The sequence below is a fragment of the Lygodium microphyllum genome, chromosome 13 (assembly GCF_053477565.2).
Source record: "Lygodium microphyllum isolate KBCC chromosome 13, Lygodium_microphyllum_v1.1.10, whole genome shotgun sequence".
NCBI lineage: Eukaryota > Viridiplantae > Streptophyta > Polypodiopsida > Schizaeales > Lygodiaceae > Lygodium > Lygodium microphyllum.
This window is the reverse complement of record NC_141147.1, coordinates 113,802,254-113,813,006: the sequence shown is the minus strand read 5'-3', so window position 1 is coordinate 113,813,006 and position 10,753 is coordinate 113,802,254. Positions and strand designations below refer to the sequence as shown.

At 41.5% G+C, this 10,753-nt stretch overlaps 1 protein-coding gene across 1 annotated transcript; it reads left to right on the top strand.

The window, feature by feature from the left end:
• Nucleotides 1-7,784: 7,784 nt before the first annotated feature.
• Nucleotides 7,785-8,706, top strand: LOC148027086 (annexin D5-like). The gene has a single exon (XM_087690572.1). The coding sequence runs from the start codon at nucleotides 8,319-8,321 to the stop codon at nucleotides 8,556-8,558; it is 240 nt and encodes a 79-aa protein (XP_087546698.1). The 5' UTR covers nucleotides 7,785-8,318; the 3' UTR covers nucleotides 8,559-8,706.
• The last annotated feature ends 2,047 nt before the right edge of the window (nucleotides 8,707-10,753 follow it).

Sequence of the window (10,753 nt, the reverse complement as noted above, 5' to 3'; positions counted from 1 at the left end):
AGACTCAAGAGATTAAGAAGGTAGAATAGATTCAAGATGATAGAGGGAATTGAGCTAATTCTCTTCCTTGCAGCCTCTCGGGGTGACTCTTCTCTCTCTCTCTCTCTCTCTCAAGATCTCTTTCAAGCTCTTCCTCACAATCTCTTGGAGGAGTATCCTCCTCTCTACCTCTCTCTCGCAGCCTCTCGGGGTCTCCTTATGCTTCCTATGCCTCTCCCATGCCTCATATTTATAGTGAATTAGAGAAGAGGGCTTGTGGTTGAGGAGTGGAGCTCTTTGTGGAGGGGGATCTTGGAAAGATCAGTGATCTGATGCTCAGATCATAAATCTGATGGTTCCATTGGCTCCGAAAGGGGGGTAAAACCCCAAGACGCTTGGTTAGAAAGCTCTCAGTTCACTCCTTCTTCTTTTCTCTGTTCGAAGTGCTGTCTACTGCCTGTAAACTGCGATCGCGGCGCGCGCGATTTCGCCAGTCACTTCTCTTTATTTTTCTTTTTATAAAATCTTCAAATTAACTAAAATATCACTTGTCTTTTCTTTTTAAATGACATCCAGTTCTAAAAATCTCCATATCTTTTTCTTTTAGGATAATATCTAAAATATACTAGCTTTGCCCAAAATCTAATATTTTTGGACCTTTCAAACTATACACATGAACTTAGTGATTAATATAACTCATAAGTCTCATTCACGTTGTAATTTACGTGAAGGGCAGCTACGGTCTTTGCCAATTCGAGAAAAACATCGAATTTACGACTCTTGATTTTTCTAAATAAAATATTTGAAATTAAATAAAAATTATCAATAATTAATGTTAGTTAGTTTTTACCTTAGTTAGTCTTTAGTTAGTAATCTTACTAACTTATTAATTGACTAACTAACTTACGAACCAACCAACTAACTTTTATTGTGCGGAGATATTACAATTGCACCTAGAGCCACCACAATCACATTTGCCCCAAATGGTTTCAACTCCATCCAATTTCATACAAAATCTATTCTTCTCAACACTGCTATTGTGGTCAACTTTAAACCTTCTTGCATTGCATTCAAAACTTCATAATAATTTTGTATATCCTCACTCTAGGTCGAATCAACATATCCATCACTCTACATAGTGTCAGCCATAATTAGAAATATATCTTGTGCTTACTTAAGTTCAAAACACATGCCACATGCTCAATCACTCGAAAGCAAACTTCTTGTGACCAACTTGGTAGCTTGTGTGTGCTTGCTCCACTTCAACAAGATGACATTTCCAACTTGTTTGAGGTAGATTCTATTTTTGAAAAAATGCATGACAACGCAAGTAGGTAACAAGAGCCTATGTGAAACCTAAGGAAGATTTAGACACCCTAGGCACCTACAAGATTCCATTAGGCAAGAAGTAACTAAATGACAAGGAAAACCAGGGCCCTGACAAATAGAACTACAATTAGATGGCTTCTTCTTGCTTGTTAGACATCTCTATTTTTTGCTCATGTACCCAAGGTGCTTAGGTAAAATCCGGCATGCTACAGTAGAGTTGAGGCAAGGATGTGCTTGTGACTCTGACAACATGCATCAAGCAACTGATTGTTGAACCTAAACAGAAGCCATCCCATGTGTCCAACTTGAGAGAGAGAGAGAGAGAGAGAGAGAGGAGACACACACAAGGGGGAGATTATGTAGGGTACATGGGTATATCAAGTGATAGGGTCCTAAAGAGTGACAATATAAAGCAGCATGATATACATGGGCTGATTATGTGTAGGGAGGTGGGGGTCTCAGGGGGGTCACTCATGAATATATGTATATATAACGTGAGTTCAAAATAAGGGGTTTTTAAAACACCATTTTTATACATTTTTTACATACAAAAGGGTGTCATATAAAGGGGTTACTTACAGATTGAATAGAAAATCTTTGTGTTTTATACAAGAAAAATTCACAGATCAGTATTTTTATAAATAGGCCATGAACGCATGTTATATGGAGAATATATATATAGTAAACCCCCCGAGGTGGGGGTTAATGGGTAATGTGGAGATCAAACGTAGCATTCCCATTGTTTACCATCGATTCATAACCCACCACTCTTTTGGCTTGCCCAACCAAATATTTTAAAGCTCTTCATCATTCTTTCAATGTGATAGCTCACACAAGCATATCAAACATCACCATTTTTCTTTTGTATGCCAAGGGGGACTATGCGTTGCACATTTTTGCTTCGATAGCTCACACAAGCGCATCAAACATTACCATTTTTTGTCTATGTTCCAAGGGGACTCTGCGGCATTCTATTGGCCCCTCTCTCCTATTTATGAAAAGTGAGGTTGGTTACACACCGCCATTGCCTGCCCAATCTGCGCGCCCAGTTGGTGGGCACAAGAAAAGTTGTCTTGGGCGGTCACTTGTCTACCACCTGCTTACACACCAGGCAGCGGACATGTTTCGTAGTCAATGTGTCCGCTGTCGTCCTTGATCGTTTACACATGGGCCACCATCTATGCACCGAACACTTCCCAAATCACATGTGAATGAAGGGACGCTTTGGATCTTGATCATTATTAACATACTAATTATTATTTGAATGCTCGATTAAACACAATCATTGATGCTAGATTTTTTTAAGCGACTAATAAACTTTACAAAAGTGACTAATAAAACTAAAAAGCATTACAATACTTTTTTTAAAAAAACGTCTAATAAAACATACACAAATTAGTAATGAAAAAGAGAGCAGGGGAGTTCAGCCCCTTCACCATGCTATTAAGGCATGGCTCTACCCAACTCTCTATGGAAAGGTGGAAAGAGGGAAAATTATTCGCACACCACCCCTCTTTCGACCTTTCCACCTACAATGCAAATGCTACATAAATTTATGCACCATTGTCTTCATCATCAATCTCCTCCGTAGAGTCAGAATCACCAAAGATTGTTCTTACATTTGCATTCTCCCTCTCTCAAAACATGGCTTAAGCAATGTTGTCTCTTCGAGATGCTCCCTTAGTATGGCTTTTTCCCCCGGTGTTGGCTCTGCTCATTGAGCTCTTTATATTGCTTGTGCAGTACCTTTGTTTGTTAGCATAGCAACCTCTATTGATCCATTCCTCAAACTATTTTGCTAGTCCATATCTTGACAATGTGCATTATTTTCTCTCTCAAGTTTCACTATTGCTTCATGTATCCATGCATCATCAAAACTATCTCCATGCACAATGCATATATTATGTAGAACAAGGCATGCTTCCACCATCTTTGGGACATTTTGTAAAAGCATGTCACATCTCTTCAACAATATACAAAATCGAGCTTTAAGGATGTCGAATGCTGTTTCAACTGGCATACGAGTACTTGATTGTATATAATTCCAATAATAACATTCTAGAGTGTAACGTGCCCGCCTATCAGCTCTCCAAGCATGTTTTTAGCGATCCAAGCGACGTCACTCGGCACTCCCATGGAATGACACATGGTTTGTCGCGCCTAGGGTTTCTCGAGTCCGCCTTGCAACGGAACGTTCGTGGCCAAACCCACTAGGATCAACATAAAATCTGGGTTCCTAGAAATCAGGGTCTCTTGACAGCATTCTAGTGTCGGGTCTTGGACATCCTACTTTACGCAGAGATACCCAAGCCGAAGGACATCTATGCCGCACTTGGTTCAAAGAGAATAGGAAACGAGGGGAATGTGCTACTCAACCTCTTTGCCGTAGGCCATAGTCCCATTTCGGTCCCCTAAAACGGCATGAATTAGGTTCTGACTTAACATTACATAGAGGTTGCGAACAACGGTAAAACCTTGTGAGAAGCCTCCCAGATCTCTAGGACCATCCAAGTCTGTAGGACAATCCCATCGGGGTTCTGCCTACCCGCTTCCCTTGATAGCTTTAGTTTTCTAATCAGATCCTATCACATTTATGTGCAGCATTTAAAAACAGCTTCCTTAATTAAGCCTTTTAGGGAACATGGTTCATTTGTATAATTTATAGCACAAACACAAATACAAAGCAAACAATCCTTTTAACAACAATTTCCTTAACTTATTTTTCAATTAGTCTTTGTCTCTTGCCCATACAGGAGAATTATGTATCCCTTCTGTCCAACAGAAGTACCCAGTCCAAATCACATGGCACCATAATTTCCATCCTTTATCTAGAATAGGATCTTTCAATGCCCTAGATGTTGCCCACGGCAGTCTTCAACTTCGTTCTGGACTAGGCAAGGGGTGTCCAGAGCCCCACTGACCCCAAGCGACCTAGGAGTGAGACACAACTTTTGTGGTTGGCCTTTTCACCACTCGACCTTCGGCCCGTGAATCGAGCAGTGCCCTCTTGGGTTGAAACACGGCATGACCTTAGAGATGATCCACCTGTGCAAAATATCCTTCCATAATTAATCCAATTAAGAATCAAGCACAATCAATGCAATTAGCCTAATATCATCTTCCAAGAAAACATTCCTTTATTCCCATGGCAAGTTGTCATCATAGACCCCTACCATGCATTTACCATCAAACACAAGCACTTTGAATAATTATCCAAATCACATCCCCACAATCAGTTTAATACAAAAGCATTGTTTGATCAATCAACAAAAACAATGGTATCCTTTTTCGAACATTGTAGGAATAGTCGCGATAACCTTTTCCATTGCGTATTCACTCCCCCCCTTGGGATCAAAGAGCGATTCTATGTAAAAATTACTTAACACACCCTCTTTCGACTAAGGTATATGTTAAGGTTTCAAATATTGTACAAGGCATAAGTCCTGGTAGTCACCTACGTTGATTGATAACCCAACCTTCTTCCCAACGAATACAAAAGCATCGGTCTTTCCTTCGACTTAGGGTTTCCCAATCCCTAGAGCTCTCTACTTGCCTTTGAAGATTAGAGTTGTAGTTTGTACCTAGCCCAATTCCTGAGTAGGTTTGATATACATAGTAGTTATTGGATGAATCTCAAGGCGTCCTAGTTTTAGTCCTCAGCCCTTGTATGTCTGTTAAGCCTCGGATCAAGCAAACTTTCCCCCCTCAAGGAGTTCTCCCATTTCATCAAGAGTTAAGGCAAACAATCTGCTTTTAACTAGCAACAAAGTATATCTCACGATATTTTAACATAAACCAAAACAATTCCATTTGAATTCTTTACAAGGAATGATATAGACCATAGCCTTTTTTTCTCCCAAGGAGTGTAATTACCTTAATACCTAGGTTATAGGTTTATCAATTGGTTCCATGAATAATATTACCAATTTTGAAGCCCAGTCCAACCTACTCTAGTTATAATTATGGTCCAACCAACTTATTAAATGTGATAACTTACTTTAATGAGTTAGATAGCACCTGGAAAGCCTGCAATGCGTTTGGAACATGCATTACACTTGCATTGGATGCTTTGGGTCCGAAGTGCTTCTCTTAGGTTCCATGCCTATCCTTCTTCCCGTGCTTGATGTTAAGTGTGTTGATCATCAAACTCCTCAAGCTAGGGGCTTTAATAGCTCCAGAGACCTTTCTCTCTCTCTCCCTCGGATAGCATCCAATCCGTTTAGACCTTTTCCTTTCTCCTTACAACGGGAGGGGGGGGGGGGAATAAGCTTGCAGGGACGTGGATAAGGATAATCACGTGTGGTCACCCTCTAAGGAGGGGAAGGGAGGAATCTCCCAGAACCTTCTCTCTCTCTCTCTCTCTCTCTCTCTCTCTCCTCCTCCTCCTCCTCCTCCTCCTCCTCTTCTTCTTCTCTTCTTCTTCTCTCTCTTTCCCTCTCTCATTCTCTCTCTCCCTCTCTTCTTCTTCTTCTCCTCTTCTCTTCTTCTTCTCTCTCTCTCCCTCTCTCTTTCTCTCTCTCTCTCTCCCTCCTCTTCTTCTTCTCTTCTTCTTCTTCTCTCTCTCTCTCTCTCTCTCTCTCTCTCTCTCTCTCTCTCTCTCTCTCTCTCTCTCTCTCTCTCTCTCTTCTTCTTCTTCTTCTTCTTCTTCTCTCTCTCTCTCTCTCCCTCCTCTTCTTCTTCTTCTTCTTCTTCTTCTTCTTCTCTCTCTCTCTCTCTCTCTCTCTCTCTCTCTCTCTCTCTCTCTCTCTACAATGTCATGGCCCTCTTCCTTTATTGCGATTGGGTGGGGGGGATTATATAATGGGGGAGAAGTGGTATTACTGGGGGGGGGGGGGAGTAGCACACGTTGTCAAGCATTTTTCTGAAAACTAAAATCCCCTAGTCAAATTGTAGTTAGGTTTGATTTTTGCTAGTTTAGTTGTTGTGTGACAGTTTGTTTTGTTGTTTTGTAATTCGATTTATTGTGTTTGTCTAGCTTAGGATTTATTTCTGTCTTTTTGTTTGATTTGTTGAGGGTGAAACTTGATAGCCTTGGTCAAGTTTGGTATTTTTTTTAACAGGATAAGTTGGAGTTTGCTATTAGCTACCGAACATTAAAGAGCTAGGTATGTATTCTTGTTGCGGTTCATGCACATCACAAGGATTATGGGTTCACGAGCACTTCACATTGCACTTATTGATGCACTGCACTCGGGGGTCATCTCCTGTCCTTATCAATTATTTCCATGCCATGGGTTGGGATTAGGCACATTTTGCACCATCATTGAGCACTAGCACGGCATGAGGTCCACTGCAACTATATGCAGTAAATCTTAGATGCACGCGCACATGAGAAAGCACCTGTCATTGAGCATGCACGTTTCTTACACGCACGATATTTGGGATGCTCATCACAAAGTTAGGAACCTCTGGTTGAGAGTGTAAGGAGGTTGGGTGAGTTCGAGGGTTGTGAAGGACGCCATCAATTGTGAGAAGGGTTGTTCATGTTTGGTCAACATCTTGAGGACCACCATTTTCTAGAGTGATGTGAGATTATGGGCGGGTGGAGCGGAGTATATCATATCTTCTTATGAGATTTGAGAGGTGAGGATATGGAATTTTAAATTAATAAGGAATTTTGTTTGCATTTTGCATGACGCACGATCACATCTAGATAGGCTAGGCACGATTCTTCAATGCATACATTATTTTGTGTGTAGCATGGATTGAATGATTGCATATCATAGACCAATTGCAATTTTTTATCAAATCATGTTTGGTTGAGCACGAAGTTCCTTCCAAATCATATTTCTGCTAGGACACATTGCATGAAATAAAATTCCAAGAATGGTCTAGCTCCTAGCATTCAGAAAGATGCAGTTGCTCAGATTGAAGCAGGAATTTTGGGCACTGGTAAAATCATTACTCTCTTAGAGATTCAAAGGGACCGGCTCACTAGGATAACTCTAGAGAATTGGTTTGTTACCTTGAAGGGCGACTCAAAGCCTAAGTTCAATCAATCTCTCGTTGATGGGATTTACAGAACAGAGCTTCCTGATGCCTCTAATGCTTTATTAAACTGTGAGCATTTCATGGAGCATAGATTTATTGCAATTTTATGAAGGATTGGGAGGATGCAAAATGCCCTATATGCATGGACCACCCTCACAATGCTATTCTTCTGATATGCTCCTCAGGGTGTTGCCCATACATATGCAATACTAGTTATTGACACTCAAACTGTTTGGATCAATATTGGAAAGACCATTCAGGAGTATTGAAAAATTGTGAGTTTAGAGAGTATGCTTTGGATAACCTGCATAGGAGGGGGTTGAACTCACGAAGTAATCAAATAATAGGAAGAGGCTCCACTAGATCAAGACCTGGAGGAGCACAATATTATGATCACAGACTAGTTCCTGTTGATATCTATGAGCCACATACATCATATCATTCTAGGATTCATTCATCTCAAGAGAAAGATGATGTGAAGGGTTTGGTGTGTCCACTTTACAGGGGCAAAGTTTATGAATGAAAGGCAGTGCTACAGCAGAAGATCCAGAAGGCGGGCAGACAGACAGGGAATCTCATACACAAAGAAACAGCCAGGAAGTTGCTGCCAGATCTGAGTGTGTGGTGCCGCTGTTGGGCTTGGCAATTCAGGACATCATGACTCGTGGAAACCAAAGGAAGCGTGACCGTGAATGTGCACTGGCAAGGAATGTAAAGCAAGGCCAGTAGAAGAAAGATGATTTAACTCCAGAACAAAGGAGAGAGAGAGAGAGATGCGTTTCTATTGTCAGAATTGTGTCTGCTTGACCAAGAAAGCAAGGATACGAGAGGTAGAGCGAAGGCCTCTGGTGAGGATGTCAAGCATCATAAACCCCAAACGAGAGCTCACGCCTTCCACCGACTCTCAGGAGCTCCATTGTGCTTTCCATGGGATTGATTGCGATTCTGGAACCGTCATTGGGATACTTGCACACCGTACCTGGGAGCAACACTCCCAAACATAGAAGATTTATGCAGAGATGTACCAGGAGGACCTCTATCGGCGCTTGAAATCTGAGCTGCATTTCAATCTTAAGAAGTCTGTGCTGCTGTGGATGCTGGATCCCCCTCAAAGAGATGCCTTCATTTTGAAAGAGGCCTTCAAGGGAAGGGCTTCAAGCGCAAGACCAGTCTCAGTCTCACAGGAAGATGAAGAAGAAGAAAGTGGAGGTAATGATGGATTACGTGCCCCAAAGGAAGGTTTTCGTGTCCTCTTGTAGGCTATTTCCGTCCGGGTTTGATCCAGAGAAGTGGAAGATTTAACTCAGGGAATGGCAACGTCAATAAGTTGTAGGAAGATCAAAGAACACTGCAGTTTACCTGTGCAGCAACAGCAACAATAGCATGTCAAGAAATCCACAGACTAGATCGGGCTTACATGTTCCTTCTGGTCGCGAGGATAGCAAAGCCTGACGACAGTGGACTCCTGGCATTCAGCGTGCTTTTGGCCGGGATCCTATGTGTAATAAGGTGTCTGCGTATTCAAGGGCGAAGAATTCCTCGCCCAAAGAAAGGAAACAAATTAGAAGGAACAGAGAAGCAGATTCCACAGAAACAGATTTTGCGTGTCGGCCTGCATTTACGATTCTTCATCTTCAGCTTGAGACGAGGAGTTTTCTTACTTGGCAAATAAAACCTTGAATGATCAAAGTGTCTCAAAGAGACGGAGAGAGAGAGAGAGATATGGAGAACTCGTGCAAGCGGAAGAGGCTTTCTAATTTCTTTGTGGACCTCGCTGGCACCAAGTTCGACCATCTGAGGCGAGTGTTACGAGAATTGATTACTTGAAAACCTTGCCGAATCGATACTCTGAGCACGGAGACTGGTGCTCTAAGTCTTTAGAGACAGAATAGAGAAGAAGACTGGTGCTCTAAGTCTTTAGAGACAGAATAGAGAAGAAGAGCAACAGAGAAAGACGGAGAGATTAAACAGAGAGAAAGGGGGAAAAGGTAAACGTAGTGGAGGAGACCTTGTCTGTCAGAGTTTCAGTTTCCAAAGAAATGAACCATCTCACAAGTCAAAAGAACGCGTCAAGAAAAGCATGGAGTTTTTTATTAGTTTCAAAGGCTATATTATAAAGCTTAAATTTTTAAAGTTTAAAAAAATAGTGTGCCTTAGCGTATTAACGTTTCACCTTGTAAAAAAGCCTAAGGCTTTTTGGGAAAAGCAAACACTTCTTCAACGTAAGAGAGGATGAAAAAACTATAAAAGGAGAGGAGAGTGGAGAGTTAGGGGCCCCCTTCCCTTGTATCTTCTTGTCATCTTGTGAGAGATGTGAGAGGAGGGTCGCATGCGAGAGATCTTTGGACGTGCTATTGTGGAAAAGGAAGAAGTTAGACTTTGTGGTGCCAAGCTTCAGATCGAGGCTATCAAGGTATGAGAATAAATTTATTTGGTTGTTGTCAAAATTTTGGATATTTTCTTTGTGAGTTGTCTTGTGTGGTTGTGAGTTCCGTTGAATATTTAAATTTTCCAAGTTGAGTAGTGCATTCGACAAGGTCAAATACTTTAACCAGCACTCCTTTACATCTTGTTGTTGGGTTGTGAGAGAGGCTAGTTCTTGTTCACCGCTCGCGTAACAAGGTGTGCTCCTCCCCATCATGGTTATCATCATCGTCTCTATCTTCCTCCGCCACATCGTCAACTTCCTCCTCTCTCCACGTCATCTCGCTGCCTCCATGTCGCATCATCCAAAAGTGTGCAGGATAAGCACAATTTCCTAGTAGATAGTATTCTCCCAAAGCTTTGTTTGTGCATTGTTTTCCCAGATTTGAACGTTGAAAAACATTCCAATTGTGCATAGAACCTTCCCAGCCAACGTCATAGTCCCAAACAACACAATTGGCTGCCACACTAATTTGTAGAATAATTGAGTGGAAGCCCTTTCTATTAAAATAATCTTCGTGGTTATCTCTTACATCAATGATGGGTATATGACTACCATCTACTGCGCCAACAACATACGGTATACCTCGAAGGGCCTAAAATGCATCTACATATTTTTACATTTGTTGTGATGTTGGCCACTTTATGTACATATCATGCAATCTAGATGCAGCCAGTGTATTGCAAAAGTCCAAAATAGCCAACTGTATAAACAAAGTTGAGACTCCATACAAATTGGATATAAGTCCCAAAATTGAGCCGCTTGCCAGGCGATGCAGAGCCACACAGACCTACTTTTTGACAGGTATTGCTCTTTTATAGTTTGTATTCTTGCGTCACATTTGTGGTGCTAACTTCACGACGAGATATTCAAATGTACTCCTACTAACTCATAACCTGGTTTTAAACATTTGGATTGAATAACTCCCCAAAAGCCCTTGGTCCATAAAAGTTTGTGGTCTTGGATAGGCCCAACATGACCGTTGATCATGCCGTCATTGACCTATCCTACCTCAACGTGCAATGTAAC

Coding starts and splice junctions, on each gene's coding strand:
- LOC148027086 (XM_087690572.1), top strand. CDS start 8,319: ATGTACCAGGAGGACCTCTATCGGCGCTTGAAATCTGAGCTGCATTTC.